At 37.3% G+C, this 18,502-nt stretch overlaps 2 protein-coding genes across 2 annotated transcripts; one reads left to right on the top strand and one right to left on the bottom strand.

Annotated features, from left to right (window-relative positions):
- Positions 1-983: 983 nt before the first annotated feature.
- Positions 984-6,843, bottom strand: ASCRUDRAFT_5944 (uncharacterized protein; the record flags this gene model as incomplete). Its single annotated transcript, XM_020191237.1, has 2 exons — positions 984-1,215; positions 6,779-6,843. 2 exons carry the CDS (start codon positions 6,841-6,843, stop codon positions 984-986), a joined length of 297 nt encoding a protein of 98 aa, XP_020050371.1.
- A 9,667-nt stretch (positions 6,844-16,510) lies between these two features.
- On the top strand, positions 16,511-18,432 carry ASCRUDRAFT_5943 (uncharacterized protein; the record flags this gene model as incomplete). Its single annotated transcript, XM_020191236.1, has 4 exons — positions 16,511-16,570; positions 16,828-17,235; positions 17,842-17,988; positions 18,232-18,432. The coding sequence occupies 4 exons, from the start codon at positions 16,511-16,513 to the stop codon at positions 18,430-18,432; spliced, it is 816 nt and encodes a 271-aa protein (XP_020050370.1).
- Positions 18,433-18,502: the final 70 nt, after the last annotated feature.

Raw genomic sequence — 18,502 nt, 5'->3', positions numbered from 1 at the left:
ACAATAATTCATGTGTTTTGCGGCGTCTCCACCTTTTCAATTGAACTCCTGAGTAGGAACACGGTTTGTTCGTTTGTCGCAGTTAGTCAAATGTCTTTTCCTTTACCATCAAGGAAGGGAACTCAGGACTTCATCTTTCAGATCAACCGAACTTCCATTTTATGTGCCTGACTCATAGACCAAAGAACTAATATCCTACTTCCGAAAACATATCCCCGGTCACAATTAACGTATCCAAACCAGATAAGAGAGTAATCCGCTTTTCAACAGCTATTAATTGATTAACGTTCATATATCTTTTGACTTTCGAGGAAGAAGATGCGTTGAATTTGTAACGCGCACCAAAGTGTCTGCCTTTGAATCCCAAACCCAAAACCTTTATCATTCACTAGACAACCGAAAAAGCGCTCCACAGGCCTGAATTGACTTGTCACATAGAGTTGCTTCTGCTGCAGTTAGGAGCAGATTTTTCTCAACAACCGTTTTTTATTGCTTTACTCCCCATGGTGGCGTCCGCGAATTACATTGTTTCAAATTCAAATGTGGAATTAGCGGTATGGCATGGGGCATCAATGATAGTCCAAAAGTTTGGTTACTGTGAGCGACATCAACTGCAAACATTTAAGCAGGATTTCTCAATCATCGTCAAATTCCAACAATCTTCTAAATAATGATTTAGCCTTTGGCTCTTGAAATCAGAAGATGTAGGGCCACTAAGACTGTGTACAGAAACGGGAACCACGTAGCAGTGTCTTGTTTTTGAATGACAGATCATACCGTGGTAATATGATATTCATTTAACCACAATCAGTCAGAAGCCATTTATTTTAATCTTGGTCCATCACCGATCACTTTTGTTTCAAAGCTAATGTCAGATCTATTTTTGCTGAGCATCCAGACGGTAATCAGGACTGTCACATCATGGATACTGGTCCATGAAGATGTTCCATAAGCGCACTATCATCAGACACAAAGATAATTGATTAATCGACAACATACGCATGACTTTGGGGTTTGCTCAACAAAGTGAGGTTTACACGTTTACAATTATTGGCTGCACTACAGGATTCTCTTGAATCAATTTCGTTAACTTTAGTAAATGTTTCAGCGGCGAGTCTTTCTATTGCCACCGTACTACTTGTTTCAGATTTCATGGATTCAGTTTTATCATACAGATGATAACCTTCATCGGAACGACGAATGACCAACAGAATTCTAGGACAATGTGTCAGTGTTCCAACCGCTGATTGACAAGTTGATTGGCTTACTTCCTCAGCCACAACAGGAATCACTCCAATTGAAAGAATGCGTGCAGATGCCAATTAGTTGATATGATATCTGTCTTCACCAGTGTGTGCGCATATATCTATAAAGGACTTGCCTAGGATTTCAGAATCTGCAAAAAGTTAGTTCAAACCAATGGGGTGCAAACCAGTTTGTCCACATCACATATTGGACGGGTGAAGGCTCTACCTTGTTTATCTTGGTCAACCTGGGTTTCACAATAACCAATGGAACTCACCTATTTGTATTAGGCAATTCATTCTACGAGTCAATCACGAGTAGTCAAAGAGCAATTATCTTCCGGCCTTACCATTTCCGTTTTTTTAGGATTGAAGAATTCTCCGGCCCTAGTTGTTTCTTTGTCCTGGGGCTCCGTTTGTGGATTTAATTTGCAATGGTTTTGGCTAGTATCACGTCTACGAATTGCTGGATTTGCTACTGCCTATTTGATTTCTTCTTTTGAGTCCCCAAACGGCGAATGGCCAAAGATAATAAACTTACATGAACTCAACAGACAGAACCAACATCCGCTGAAATGATATATGGGTAGAACACATTTTACTGATTTTTACTCATCTCGCAAACCACAAACAAGCAGGAAACGTCTCTAACGGCGTAGGCAGAGCCGCTTCTCTGTCCAAGAATCTTTACATAATCCAAAAGAATGAACACGTTTACAAATCAGCGGCGTAATGTTCTCAATCACTGAATTCATCATCGTTCCATACTAATTTCGATGTTCTACAAAAGGAAAATGTTTTGCGAACACTGCTGTACATAAATTTTACAAAGTAGGTCATTTGGCTTTTCATTATTAATTACGCTTGTCGTAACTTCTGATGTGAATCAGAGTTGCAACAGATCAGCAACACAAAAGTGATGTGACCTTAGAGAGACAGACCTCAATGGTGTGTAATTATCGGGGCCCCAAAAGTCGTTGATAGATTGCGAACTGAACTTATTAACTGATTTCACTGTGTGTACCCTCTAAAGGAGTACCCGTTCAAAAATTTTGATACAAATTAGTTAGCAGCTTTCTGCAATGACTCACCGAACAATCTGATCAACAATTCCGGGTGTACAGCGGACGCACATTGTGACAAAAAAATATGCTTTAGATTAATTGCTGCGGAACCCAAAAACCAAAGAATGACTGCAAGACGTAAGCCAAAAGCGGCTGACGGCAATTTCAATGGAAAGTGAATAATCACATTATTCTCTGTTTCTACACGACAATGCTGAGATCTACAGCTGTCGGCCATGGTAATTCCTTTTCTTATTTTTGAAGCTCTTAGACTATCTCACAGGAAAATGAAATTGCAAAACGCAAATTACTGGTGACTCACGGATCGGCGTGAAGATTAATGACAATAGTATTACAATTTTTTTTTTTGAAATTATTTATGATGTTTATTGCAATGGTGAATCTCACCCCAAATTCTATTTCATCAACTTCAGTTATCCATGACTTAACATAATGGGTTTGCACTCTAAACGTTTCCCATTATTCGTTTGACATTTATTTGATTTATTCATCGTAATGGACATCTACTTGTACATCGGATTATTATTGAATTGTAGAAGAAGCAATGGATTTTTTCAAATCTAATTTAGTTTTACAACAGCTTAAGCTATTCAATTTAGAAATTGTATGAAGTTAAAACCAAAAAACATCCATTGTTTAATTCCTTTCAGGCTTCGAATAACATTTCTTAATCCAAATATTCTTTTGCTCACTTTTAGACAGCTTATTGTTTGAGGCAATTATTTCACAGCGATACGCCAAAATATATCGTTTGTTTATTTAATGAGGAGTAATTCTATTAAAAATTAAAAAGATATAACCATCAATAAAAGACTGGAACCCCCATGGCCGTGAGTGGAGAGGCAATTATTGAAAATTAATATGCTGATTGTGAACGAGTCTACATCACGGAATCCAAACTTTTAACCGATCACCAGGTTATCAATTGCTGAACGTTTAAATTGCAGCGAATATGACATCAGTCACAACGATTTGAACCATTTCATGATGTCACTTTATAGAAGCAGAATTCGTAACCTTGGTACTGCTGTTGATTGGCCGTTTTTTAGAACTGGGCTGTCCTACTCATCAAAAGTTGGGCTGACAGAGGGAGGATTGCATTAATGGGATCTGTTTCAGCTACTAACGTGAATTCAACTTCAAAAAATTTTGCTGCGATTGCTGAAGAATGAATCAATCAATCTTCCAAATCGAAAGTTGCTATACAAGATGCGTCGGTCTAATACTTCAAAATTGAAATCAAAATGAATCAAAATTCTGTTATTCTCAGTCATATGACCAAAGTTAACCATCGTCGAATCGGATTCTATCTTCAAATATTGATTTAAATGAGGTACGATTCAAGCATAGATTTATCAGCTTTTGATTTGCTGGCCACCCTTGGAAATTATTGTATTTAACACAGGTCTTTCTAAGTGAGATGATGAATATGTGGCAAAATCTCTTGATCGCAATGGCTTAGTTAGTGAGAAATTTGATTCTACAGAACAAAAGACATCCGGCTCAATTCTTGAGATTGTTAAGAATTGAAACCAATTTCAAATGAATGAGATAGTCAGAGGACCTTCGGAATCAGTTATCCTAACCAGTGATTCTCAGAGAGGTAACTTTAGATATCAAATGATAGATCTCTTATCTGTGAATGATTCGTTATTTCCGGCAACCATTTTAGATTCCCAACCGTCGTTCGAAAGTGTGAGCCAAATAAATTTATTCAGTGAGTGACGACTTCAAATAGTTTTCGAAGATGGATCAAGTTCTACTTTTGGCGTAGTTCATTCAAAATATGATCATTCTAATACTCCCTATCTTTTTGAATCACGGTGAACAACGAATGGTGTATAGAACGGTGATCTCTTAACTCAGCATAATGATTCAACAATACGTATCAAACGTGTCATTATTATTATTCATAATTCATGAAGAAAATGATTTTGAAAGATCTCCATTTTCAAATATTGATTAATTGATAATCTCTTTCAGTTGCAATTTCAATCATTGATTTATCTGTACAGCTTATCCATAATTATAAAATACTTAGATAAATAGAAAATTGACTCTGTGATTCGTACCGTCGGTAATTAATAAAGGCAATCTAGGAATTTCTTAGGAATGTGAAATGTACAGTATCCAGAGCATAAAAAGCGATGATCGATTGTAAGGGATATAGAAAAAAGAACTTTTTGTGTTACGAGATCAGAAAAGTTCATAATTGCATAGTCTTAACTGATTGACAATGTTCCAATGCGACAGTAGAGTGCCGCAATATTAAAATGGGAAATGGAATATACAGATAAGAAAAATTAGCGGCTTAATAATAATAAGTTTTTTTTCAAAAAGTGGACGGTGAAATTTATGAAATAGAAAATAGTTCTAATCCATGTATTTAGAATAAATCGGAACATCAGTTGCAAAAATAGAATTGCTAAATAATTGGGTTGAATGAAGTATTCTATAATCAATTAGTAATCACGCTCGCAATTTGATCAAATGGATTGGAGTTAATTTGCTGAAGATGCCATTGCTTAATCAAAAGATCAAAAAATATATTTCATAAGAATGGTACTCACATTGTCCTTTGCATATATGCTGCTGCGTTTTACTCGCGCATTGGAGATGCATTTTTCCTTAAAATTGCTTTAATATCGATTTGCTTGCATCAGAGTCAAGTACAATACTGCAAAGAGGTTGACCAAAGATAAACTTATCACCAGCAAAAATAATAACGGCCGCGGGCGTCTTTGAGATTTGTAGTAGGCTTTGAAAAGTTAATGACTTTTAGATTTTTTCATTGAATGGAAGATCATCAGTTTCGGCGGATCTCAGCTCCACAAGTAAAAGGCTATCCGAAGACTGCTAAATGATGTTACATTCAACGTTGTGAAAAGGACACATTGAGTGTTTTTTGCGAACTTGATGCTCGCAGCGCATTGTGAGCCTTACGGATGACAACACATTGATCCGCGGAATCTGTAACTGGCCTGCTCTTTTGAGGAACAAAATCCAACTTCTTTTGCCTATTAAGAAGCAGGAAGCCTTCATTTCGTTCAACTTTCCAATATATATTACTATCTTCATGTATTAATTTTGATTAGCAATATGTAGTTTTGAATCAGAATCTAAATTCTTGCAGGGAAGAATGAATGAACCCAACAGATCCCGTTAACATAATTATTTTTCTTTTGGTATTTACTTTGCCACGCTGCTCAGTTTGATGCGTTGGGCCATGCTTCAATAAAGATGAGGGTTATCGTCGCTGATGATTTTAATTCAGTCAAACTTGAGGTTAGATTCGAATCCACTTCCCAAACCTACGTTTCTACCCCAAAGATGCCTCCTGCATAAAAGAAGTGCGAAATAATGAGTGGGATGCGTTTCAAAAAAAGGCTATTTTGAGCAACGCTTATATTACAATTGAGGTTCAATGTGCTATTGGAATGACTACGGTCTTCAGTTCAGTTGAGGAGCTACACGCATCAATTGATAAGAAGGAAGAAAAACAATATTTTAAAAACTTCTATCGCAATAATAAGAAGGCCTGCAAAAATGATCGAATTGCCGTCCTTTTCTAAGGTGCGTGGCAATGAACAGCCTCTACGGTGAAGGTGCTGCTACTGAATTTGCGGTCTTCACTTGGTTTGTCCCACTCACGCTGATATGTTAGCCAATCAACATTGCATTGATGCATTTTCATTAGAGCAGGTTCAGCAGCTGCAGTCTTCATTGCTGAAAACCAAATCAAAAGCGCAAAATAATTAAAATGAGGTGGATTAATTTTGACCCAAACGAGCTTGATGTATTGTGGGCGCATTGTCGCACGCGCAGCTTCTGCTAGAAAAGCTGTTGCGGCCGAATCATCGGCCGCAGTAGCAGTTGTTGATGTTACCAATGTTGGTCAGCCGTTCTTTGCTTAACGTTTTAAACTATCTGGCAAACTGATGGTCAGCTCCAAGGTCATAGACTCTCATTCAAATGATCTTCATTATATTAGTCTGAACGATAAACGGTTCTGCAACATAAAACTCATTCCTGTCAGATTGCTGACATTGGTGTGGGCTTTGATGATGTTGATGATATTACAGTTGTAGCTCTCCCCAAAGGTGCACCGTCAAAAATTGATTATTCCTTCTGCCGTTAGAGCATATCTGATTTAAGACTCTTCTCGTACATATAAACTCGTTCTATTTTGATTAGGTGAAAAGTGGTTTTAGACGATTAGTTGTTTCTCTGGTAAAACAGCGGGTTCACAGATATTTGAAAGTTGTTTTGTCGCATCTGCTGTCCCGTCAATTAGAACAGATAGCAGGAGCAAATTTTGGCATGAAAGGAACACTCATCCAAAAGATATTAGAAGAATCAGAAGGTATTTCCGCTAGCAGTGTTTCGAAATATTGCCGTTGTCAAGAAGGGAACACCACCTGATTCGTCAATAAGTCCTCTAGAGCATACCCCACTGCAGTTTTAAGGATTGTTTTGTTGATGTTATTGGGCCAGTGCCTGTTGTTGCTGCTCATGAAGACCGTTTCTTCGACTCAAATGATGATGTTCACTCCTGATACGCTGTTGCTGCAGTGCTTGGTACGCGATAATTAGTTGCTACCAACTTTTAATACTCTTTGAATATTTTCAGCGCTTAATGGCTACCACCGCTCAAGAAGTTCGGCTTTATAGTGTGTCTGCATCAATGCTCAACAATAGCAGTTCTCAAAGTGAAGGAATCTACGATGGTTACGCATTGTTCCAGGGCCTCATTTAGATGGCGTTGCTGAACGTTGTGCTTGAAAGCTCAGGAAGATTGCCACCACAATCCAGACCAATATTACTGTTCCTCTTCATCTGTTCCCTGAATGAGTGCTGCGAAGACTGTGTTTGTTGAATTACAACTCTACAATCTTGGCGCCGTGCGCACGACCACTACATTTTCATTGTATAGATAATAATCAAGTGCTTCTGCGGTCAGATGGATCCCATCAGCTGCTTTTGCCCTGAATCCGAACCCAATCTGGCAATCCGCATTTGGTAATAACATCCCCTTTTCGATTTTGAATGCTACCGATTGGGAATAGCGGCCTGCATGGTCAGCGGACCTCAAGGCTGTTCGAGTCTGTCAAATTGGCCTGACCGATTGATTACTACAAACTTCGTTATATTGATCAATCTGTCCTCGTAGTGAGATAAGCAGTTGGCTCTGCCGTACATGTTCCATATGTTGTTCCTGCGGATATTGCGCAAAGGTTTTCAGCTGATCAAAATCCTATAATTGGACATCTGTGAATGCTCCAAATGATATATCAATGGAAAGGTCCAAAATCATTAAATCACTTCATCAGTTACATCGATGAAGTTGCTGTTGGTGTCAAGTCGTCCACTTCTATTTAAGTGACTTTCTTAGATCCGCCGAAAATAATAACGAAATTGGAGGTGCACACACTGGTGTTCCACTTGATATGTACCCACTTGCTGCTACCAAAATGGTTCATGAACAAAGTTATAATGGCATTGCATACGAGCCAAAAACACTTACATTATTAAAAAACCCCCAATGATGACAGATCTGCTCTAAAGAGCTTGGCCGCTGGTTTTATCGCTCGAGCCAGTGGGTTACTAAAACCTGTACAGTCACTCTGCAAAGTTTTTTGTCAATCAGTGCTTTGAGTACAGCATGAAAGCAATACAAACGTGTTTGTTGATCCTCCCACCGGCAAATGACCACGATGCCGTCGATCTGTGTTTATCATGATTTCTAGATTTGCAGAAGATATTGCAATGGCCTGCCTTTATATTGGAAACTTTTTTCAGTTAAATATTTTGATTACAGTCAAGGATTTAGGCTGTAACCACTTATTCATCATTCGCAGTTCTCCAGGCTGTTCAAGCAACAAAGTTTTTCAACGCAAATAATTTTGATGTGACCACGACATTCCTTCAGGCTGTCATCGGCCGTGAATTGTAAAAAACAACCTAATGAATTTTTTAATGATGAATATCTTGTGAATGAATAAAAGACACAAACATACAGAATTGACTCATTCAATTTGCTGGTTGATGGTGGAACAAACTATTGAATCTTCTTCAATCATATAGATTAACGATTCATCAGCCGTTCAATGTGTGTAAGATTTCTTAAAGAACAACCACGTCCACATGCAATGATATGGACGGATCATCTTAGTGTTGCCGGGGCAGCAGATGTAGTGGCCAAGAAGGCCAAATTGTTTTTTCGGTGAGCGTTCAAAGTGAAAGACGTTGCAGCTAAGCAGGCTCGACGTCTTGCGGTTAATGTTGCTGAAGAAGTAGCTTCTAAGGTGTCTTCAAGCAGAAGTACCTCAGGCTGATGGGACTTCAAAAACAACAGGAAAGTTAGTTTGTCGATAATTTGGTGCAGCAATCAACATGCATCTTCGGCGTTCAAAAAAGGTGGAAAATATTTTAGGCCATATGCAAAACTCATCATTACAATGAGGCTAACTCATTTCAGTACGTTCGATTCTACAACAATTGTTAGGCCTGTCTTATTCGACATCAAAAATGTCTTAGCAGATAAATGTTTTTTGCCAATAAAGCGCAAGTCACTTGGACCTAAATAAAACGAGCCTCGGTGATCTCGCTGACCTGCAGGAGTAATGCGTATCACTCACTACAGCCAACCTAGAAGCGGTGGTTCTACTGCTGGCAATTAAATTCATTCTCACCAGTGATGACAGCCTATTGTCAGTCGGGAAAGCAATTCTGCTATCATGCTTGCTACACATTCAACTAATCAAGGTGACTTCAACCGTATTTCAATAGCTTTATTTCAATAACCGTATCTCAGTAACAGTATTTCAATATCCGCATTTCGATAATCCTATTTCAATTTGGTAAATTCGTTTAATAGGATGTGCAACGATAGTTTCATTTTGCAATGACCTGCGGTCAATCGTTTGACGCGTATATGATATGTAGGGCCGTTAATGCTTGTGAGAGAAATCATCTTATTGATATGATTCAACTATATCATTATGATGGATCTAGCTTTGTTCTTTACGTCGTTTCGGTTCTATCCTATTATTAATGACTATTTAATTTGTTGGTGAATGTGATACAAAACTATCACGTTTCTCTTTTGACGAATGTGCTAATACAATTTCGTCTACGGTTAGACTATTATTGGATGAGGCGCTCTGCATTTCAAGTGACTATTGAATACGGACATATCTTGAATGTTCTGCAATGATATTTCGAATGATTACTCATTGATTTGTCATCTAGTGGGCTTTGTTTGGTGTTCATTTTCATAGAAGTCCATGATTGTTGCGAATGACGCTGTTCAGGATGATGTCTCATGCAGGTCAAACGAGAGCGCATACGGACATGCTGACCACTATTGATCTGGATGCCGATGGCAGAGCAGCTGGCCCCTTCAACTTGGTTGAAGATATAAAATGACTCCTCTGGTGCATCGCAGTTGGCAGGATTTGAAAACCACCCACTTATCTTACTCGAACATGATTTCGTTTCAATGGAAGTACTTGGAATTTGAAGCCATGGTACAGCGCCTGTGAGGCAATACCCGCAAATCAATCATTGCCTTCCTACCTCCTGCATTCTTTCCCAAAGCGAGGTGCTTCTTGTGGCACCTTAAAGCTGTTCTAGCCCATTGAACAAATCGGCTCAGGCCCAACTCCGGCGATGAAAAAGTAATTGATGGTTTCTTTGATAAGCACACTAAGTTTCTTTGTATCAGTCCCAGTCTGCTTCCGTGTCGCTCTGTCATCCAGCCAACTAACTATATATAAAATTGTCCTGATTCGTGCTACTCATTTCATTGCAACGAGCTACTTTACTTCAATGTTTTATGGAGTGATCTCTAACACACGTTTTTTCAGTCACTAGCATCTCCTAGTCGCAAAGAAGTTTGGAGAATGGGTGCTTCTAATGTTCGACATTTGTTTTCGTGTACAATTCCGACTCCACCGCAATTCAATTTAATGGCATTCTCTTAGCAATTAAATTCGAAGATCATTGATCGAATGAAGAATTATACCACAATAATGGCACCACGAAAGTGAAGTCTGAAATGAGTAACAGTACTCTTCCGTGGAAGTGATGTGGCAAGTCAAATGTCATCTTAGGCAACATATGCCTTGGAAAGTAATCTATTGTTTGAAAGATCATTGGCATCATCCATTGGATATTCAAGATGATTTTTAAATCTTTTGCTTATTGGAGCTTTCAATTGAATGAATGTCTGTAGTTGCAAATCCTTTCGAGTCCTGTCAATTAATCATTTAACTAAATGCTGTGTCCTTCAATTATCTGCTCAATGATTTTTGCAAGGCACAGTTTTGGAAATCCAACATCCAAAATTTCTAAAATGCCATTCAAAGTTGTTTAAAGCTTCTATATATTATCCTTTACTTTAACACCAAAAAAAATATGATCATTAGAAGTTGATGCTATTCAGCTTGAGTTTTGCAACCGACATGGTTGTAACAAACCCAAAATGTCGTTATTGGCAGCTATAAGAGCAATTAATGTTGTGTTAAAGCAAATGTGTGGGGCTTCTGTCCAACGACTCAATCGCTCTTCACAATTGAAACCTTGTTTGATACAGGAAGATGGTCAAGCTGGTGGATGAGCCAAAATTGGAGTGTCGATTGCTGCATTCATTAAAGTCTGTCCTGGCATCCATTTCACCAACTCTGAAACTGTTCAAGGAGGAGAATAAAACAATGATAGTTAAAGCATCATTCCTATCATTGGACCATAATCATCGAGACAGTATTGCCTAAGATTTCGCCGAAATGATATTACAACTAGTTGTTTTCTTGGCGGTCCAGAACCACTAGTTTCATGTTAATTTTCATCTGCAACCTCGTTCCATTATTTATGTTCTGACTGAAATCCTGGAACTAATCTATTAAGATAACGATCCTCAAATGAAATAGTTTGTGTCTTCCCACTAGATCACTTTTGATTCTGTGGCGTTGATGTATCATATGACAATGATGTTGTGATTGAATAAATTATATTTTGGATCAATGATTACGGCTCTTTATAATCTAAGGGGTTTTTGGAGCCTTGGCAACCAGCTTCAATGAAGTTAATTTCATTTTCGATTGCCTCTCATGGTTGATCTGTAGATCTGGAAATGCTCTCTGCTAACATATGTTATCTTCAATTTTTTCATTCCGCAGATGTATTCTGCTCAAGTTATATTAGTTACTGTTGAAACGATGTTTGCTGAATGGTGTAGCGTTTCACCAAGGTAATCAGCGTTTGATTACAGATGTGCCGTTCATATCAGAAAGTTTCTCGGGTAACAATCTATTGAATAATAGTCGTTCAACTATCAAATTAGTAACGAGTTCCTTCTACTAGTTTTCCACAAAAGGATCAGCAGCCCACTCGGACAATTTGCTTGATGTCGCATTGGGGGAATTACTAACATCCTTCTCTAAATGTTGATTCCTCTCAATATCATTTTGGTTATTCGCAGACCAAACCAATAATACTCTGATGTGCTGCACAGACAAAATTCAATAGTATGATCAAGGCATGAGTGCAACAATAGTAGAACTGCTTTGAGTTATAATATTTTTATCTGTTTCCGTGTTACATAATTTTAATGCATAAGCTCTATTCACTGATTGAAATGAACTTGTTCTAAATAGATTATTTCAGGGTATTCTCATTATAAATATACTTGTGTTTGTTGAATGAAGATCGAGAAATGTACCGTAAATGCTTCATTTAAAAATTGTATGGCTTACGATATGATTGAGAACATCAGGATGAATACTAAACCAAGCCTCAAGCTTGGCATTAATTTGAGCTTCTCAAAACTTTCCCGTTTGATGTTTGGATCTATCGAATGTTCTAATTCATTTGTTGACAACAATCGAATATCTAAATACACAATGTCATTATTGATTTGGATCAATGGAGTACATCATAACTTGTGCCATCCTTTATTGATGAGCAGCTACCAATGTTCGGCCGGACCATTTCTACAAAGAAATTGGGGGACACTGACTAGAAAGTGGTAGCGATGTGTTTGCAGGAGAAGTGAAGATTTCACTGATTCATTTCATCCTGGTTTTTTACCATAGATAGGGAGTTGTTGCTATACAAAAATATTATTCGAAAAAAATTAATGATTAAGTTCTTGATATAGTTGATTTTGCTTTGACACTGAGAATGAGAGTAACAGCATAATTATCTTTATTATTCCCGCCAATAATCCCATTAGTACAATCCATTGACTCAAGTACATCACCAACAATAGCTTCCACACATATTAGCTTCTTTCAGTTAGGATATTTTCTTACTTCCGATATCTGCAGAGCAGAGAAACAAGTTTTAGTCGGTGAAATACTCCTCTTATGTCCTTTGATACTATTAAGATACGTCAAATTGACTATTATAGAATGTTTCAAAAATTAAAGCAATAATATAATAAAGAGATTTTTCTTGTGTTCCGCTTTCCAAATGACATTTAACAAAAAAATCTTTTGATCATTATAAATACTCATCAAATAAATTGAAATTAAAGTGCGTCTTCTCTTTCAAATAGAGATAGCAAAGTCCAAAAATCAAGTCTAGGGTGAGTGGAACAAGTGAGTTATCCTGAATTAGAGCACCAGTTGAAATTATTAGTGAATTAAAGTGGACAATGATATTCTTAGCTCAAATGATAGTAATGCCAAGATCATGACTTGCGCTAAGCATTGATCAAGTTCAGTTCTAATAATAAGATCAAATTGGTTAAAAGATTCACAAAGTTTAGCGAAAGATGGCATTTTCTTTTCTTAATTATTGGTTACAAATAAAAATACCAATACATAACGATTCAAGAGCAAAATCATTTGATTTAGTTTTGGCACCTGAAAACAATCAAATTTCGATTGGTTTCAAACTTCGAGTTCACAATGAGAATGGGAAGTATTTCATGAGTGACTAATGTTGCTGGTAATTAAATCAATTTCGGTATTTCTTCCGAAATTGTGGATTAATCGGTGATATCCACGTAATATCACAATTGACTTAACATCTTATCAAGACATCGAGGTATAGCTTTATCAACTACACCCTTTGGAAGATGACACACAATCACATTTCAATTACTATTACTAATGATTAATTGCCTGCAAGAATGAAGTCCTTCAATTCAATTAATTTCAACCTCAAAACACGCTGATCCATCAGAAGCATGTCCATCGGCTTTGGGTAGAAACAGAATGATGAACATTATACGAATTAATAAAAGCCGGTTGTATGGTTTTCTAAAATAATGATGTATTCAAGCAATATCTTAGCTATCATTGCTTGCGCAAATGAATCATATTGACTTTCAGCGGATGACAACGTAATACGTGATGCTTTCTTCTGGGTCGAAAAGAACAAATATTTCCATTAAGCATTCTGAGAAAACTACCGGCGATGGTTTTGTAATTTGATCACTTGGTTAATTCCTGTCATTAGCAGCTGACAGATATTGAGATGTTTCCAAACCATAATCTTTGATTGTGGCATACCCTGTTCTGTCAAAAAGTCTGAAATCAACAAGACCTAGTTCAATACGATTATCATTGTAAGTAATGTGCTGCGCTTTTGTTTGAAGTACATACTGATGCACTCAGAAAAAACTAGATAAATGACGTTTCGATGAACCTACTATATTTCGAGCTGGAAGTAATGTAGCCAATGCAATGCGATTTCACACAATACTAGCAATGAGCAGCAACGTACCAACAGCTGATTCTTATTTGAATTAATCAGTAGCATCAAAAATTCTTGATTGAACATGATTTTCAAACCGAATGATACATCTCTTATCATCATTCTTAATGTTTCTAATTGGGAATCAGCTTGAACGTTTACAATACTGTCTTTTAGAGAAATCTTGTTCTAGTTACTTGCTTCATTAATATGACTACCAAGAGAAATCATTGCAGATCCCGCACCACCCGTTGTGAAGAAGTTCAAAACTATTGACTCAGCTCTAGCAGTCTTATCTTGTGGTTCTCATCCAATAGATAAATCTTCAACCTAATCCGCAATTAAATAACTTGCAAGTACAACAAAAATAAATCAAACATCGTTTGAAGAGAGTCATTGCTGGCTTTAGTAGCTTCTTGACGCTGTCAATCACCTTTGCAGCGGTTGATAGAATCCTAAATCCTGCCTTTGCCTCCTAATCATCTTCTTTTGATTTTTGTGATCCTGCAGAATGATAGAGAAATGGGCGATCGTAATTGGTCCAATTAAAAGCATTGTCTTGGCCCCTCACTGATAGATACTGACGTTGCTAGGGGGGGCTCGTCATAGAGAATCATAAGGCTTTTCCGCATCGTAAACATTATAACAATGATGGCCAAGATTTTCATGAAATTCCTTTGCTAACAACGTTGCTTTATATTGCTCGCACTTACAGTTTTGAAATATCTCGATGGAGGACCGATTTTCCACTATCTGTGTGAGTTGTCCACTGGTTTGCTATATTGTCAACATTGAACAAATTTTCGGCCGCTTTGATAACACAAATGTGATTTTCCGGTGTCTTTGAAGGAAGCATGACGCTAGCAAATATCCAGCAAACTACATTGGCATTTCTTTCTGTTGGACTCATCTTGTCACAATTCGCAGCGTTGATGAAAATGGTTGCCATTTATTGATCAGTTGTTAGTTCAACTCGGGTTACCACACTAGGAGTTGCAGCTGAGTCAAGCGCACGATGGGCCACAGAATAGAGATCAGATATCACAGGTTTTTCACTATGACATTTTGATTCATTTTCATTAAGAACTATGACGTGATCAGGACACCTAATTGATTAGTCATTTTAATTGGGTTCGAATCGCATGCATCTGTACGTATTGTTTTGAAATGACGAACGGCGCAACAGATGACTCATTTGACTTCAGTTAGCGTAGAATTTGCTTCCGCAAAATCATTGCTTAGTGTGATTAGTTATTATGAATTGTCTAACAATCATCTCTTTTTAGTTCCTTGATGACTCAAAAGATGACATTCGAAGATACAGATGCCGCTCGTTGGGAAACATCAAATTTGTTGCTCCTTGATCCGTTGTTTCAAGGATATTTCGAATAATCTCCGACTTCGTACTACAGGAAAGCTGCATGACGATCAGCAAATCGAGATCCAGCTTAGGAAGCACAGATCATGCTTCATTTTCAACTCAGTTTCTTTTTTTTCAGCTCAATAGTTCCGATAGTCAATGAGTTGCAATCAATCCTGATTGTGTGAGATGATCCGGGATTCAGGAATTGTTGATATGACCCCACGATCGTCTAAATTGCGTTGTCTTCATTGTTGTTTCTGACAACTCCCGATTCAATCGCATCTGTGACTTTTCCTTTCCCAGTTTCAACAATTCCTTTAGGAGTTTGCTAAAATCAGTGGCAGTGATGTGCCTCATTAATTTACACTTAGCAGTATCAAACAAATTGATGATTTTTGCGTTACAGAACTTGTAAACAACGGCCAATAAGCCCAGCCTTTTAATTGTTAGTCTTGAATCATTGAAGTAACAGGACAATTTTGTCAAGATCACCGCGGTGAAAATCGCAGTTTGGAAGAGATTCAAATATTGTGAACAGTAATGACTGAAAGATGGTCGAAAATCGGGATTGGGTATTGTATACTATTTTAACACCTAATTGATTGAGGCGTAATTGATGTATTTTGTATTCGGTTTCTCTCTTTAGTAATATCATTTTAGAATTCAACTTTAAATTAAAATCAATGCTGTTTACTGTGATACTGAGTAATCATAGCCGTCACTATCACCAATGATAAACAATGTTTAAAAGAGGAATTCATCAATAACGTCTAGTCTATAATATGTGCAATAGCAAGTGCGATCATTGAATATTAGGGACTTAAAAAAATATCGTACACATTTATCAGATCATAATGAAAAGAAGTAGCATTCGCATATCTATGAGATGATGAACCTCCTTGGAAAAACTGAATAACCTTCAAGACGAATACAGTAGGTGGAACGGTTAAAAAACGATTATTTCATCCACGATATATAATGTGAAGTTGTAAATAGAGAAACCTTAGTAAAACCCGATGAAGCAATAGAAACAATATCATTTCACTTTTTGATAATCATATCGATTGCTTAGATGCTGCAAGGCAGAAGTTGTAGAAATAGATGTTGTTCAATACATGGTAATTGAAGAAGATGCGAAAAATAATTGTAAAGATAAATCATTGAAAAGATTTGAGGTTAGTTGATTGCGATGTTGCCAAGCAAATGGCATTTGTATCATTTAATGAGAGCCTCAAAAGCACCAATAAATTAACAGAACAGGTATCGTTAACTATGTCTTGCAAATCAATTAAACTGAGCGAGAAGTTTGAGAAAGCAAATATTATGTTAGGCAAACATAAATGCTTCAAAAGTTGTGATATCAGATATCTCAGCTGAGATTTGCAGAAAAGTGAATATCCATCGTTCCTATGACAAGATTCATTCTTTTCAGTGCCCTCAAGCCTTCAAATTTGCGATTGAATTTATATCAAAATCGGATTCAAAGAATCGTAAGTTGGGTGATGCTTATTCTCTTGTTCAAGTTGTGCTTAATCCAGGTCCAACATCTGAGGTTGCAAACTGGGTTGAATTTCAAACTCATCAAACATGTTCTAACATATCAATCAAATCAGTCAATGGAGGCGATTGTTGCACGAAAGAAAGAACTGATAACGTTGGTTGGATATATCCATGTGATCGCCCGCTTATTACAAACTTGCCAAGATATTTAATGTGTTCTCCTACATTGGATGATAATGGCTATAATCCTCATGCTGAAGACATATCCAACTTCCAATTGACAATGATGAAGACACCTCTGCTGAGTGAGAGAAAAGCGATCCCCTACAGTTGTTCAAAGGTGAAGAGATGCAAATTGTCTGTTTCTCAACTCAAAATGAGATATGCTTCACATTTGCAAGAACTACGGTCATTTTCTGGTGAATGAATTGATCTCTCAACGAATAATCAGCAGTCCTTTTGCCATGATGATATTGGAATAATTGAATGGTAAAACATGTCCTTCGCTTCAATAGAAATTGCAACACAGCACACCTCGACTCAAAAGACATAACAATAGCGGAAATAATTTTTCCTGATATGGTTGGCGCACATCATGGTGCCTACGGATTAGCTTGTGCGGAACGTACGTCAAATATTATTTCAGGTCAAATTTGGATCTTCCAATCCGATCCAACTGAATGAAGAGTTGAATCATTATTATTATCTGTGTATTAACTCGGCAGAAGCACCGGCTACCATGGATTCTAAATACCGATAATCAAAGCTCTACAGATGGATGGAAATATTTCTGCAAGGGAACCAAGTTGCATAGATGAAGTACCCTCATTTCATCTATGCATTCAAGTAGGAAAAACGGAGGGATGAAACAAAGCAAATGTAAAACAGTATAGGCAGTATTGATTATTTCTGATGATGCAATCAATTATTGGAGCTTTGCTTATAGTTATTCGTTTTGCACAGGAATGTCTCAATCAATATTTACTACGACTCTCCAAAAGAAACGGTGAAGCAAAGCCTTAAGAATGTTAACGTCAGAGCTCCTTTTGGTGCTCAATCAATTCCATTTCATCGTCATGGGCCACCAAAGATGGTGTGAAAAACACATGAATGGGTCATTCCTTGATATCAACTCATCAAAAACGAATGAGATTAGCGTTGCAAAAAAACTGAAAGAGAATGATGAGAGCAATTATATTGCGAACGGAAACCTGTGCTTATGCGTGACAATCAGTCAAATCAATAGCAGTTGAGAAACATCGAAGTCCGGGCTTCGTACTGATAATTCAACGACTAGTGCGAAACATTTGATTTTGCGTCGTAACGACAACTTTAGAACTCAAACGACCAATCTATTAATAGTGAACAGCAGATTAAAATGAGTGCTCCATTAATGGATGACGTTATTAATTCCTCTGTACAAGGTCAAGTGGAACATCAGATTTCATTGGTCTTCCATTGGTTGAACATCTTAAATACAGTTCTCATTAGTGGATTAGTTCCCATCTTATTCATCAAAAATTGGCTTCCAGACTAACTAGTATCAATTGACAACAAATAGAAGACAAGCTCAGGCCAATCATGATAAATACCATCCCACCTAGCAA

Source organism: Ascoidea rubescens (assembly GCF_001661345.1).
Source record: "Ascoidea rubescens DSM 1968 unplaced genomic scaffold ASCRUscaffold_1, whole genome shotgun sequence".
Classification (NCBI taxonomy): domain Eukaryota; kingdom Fungi; phylum Ascomycota; class Saccharomycetes; order Ascoideales; family Ascoideaceae; genus Ascoidea; species Ascoidea rubescens.
The sequence above is the reverse complement of the archived record's forward strand: the minus strand, read 5'-3'. Positions and strand labels throughout refer to the sequence as shown.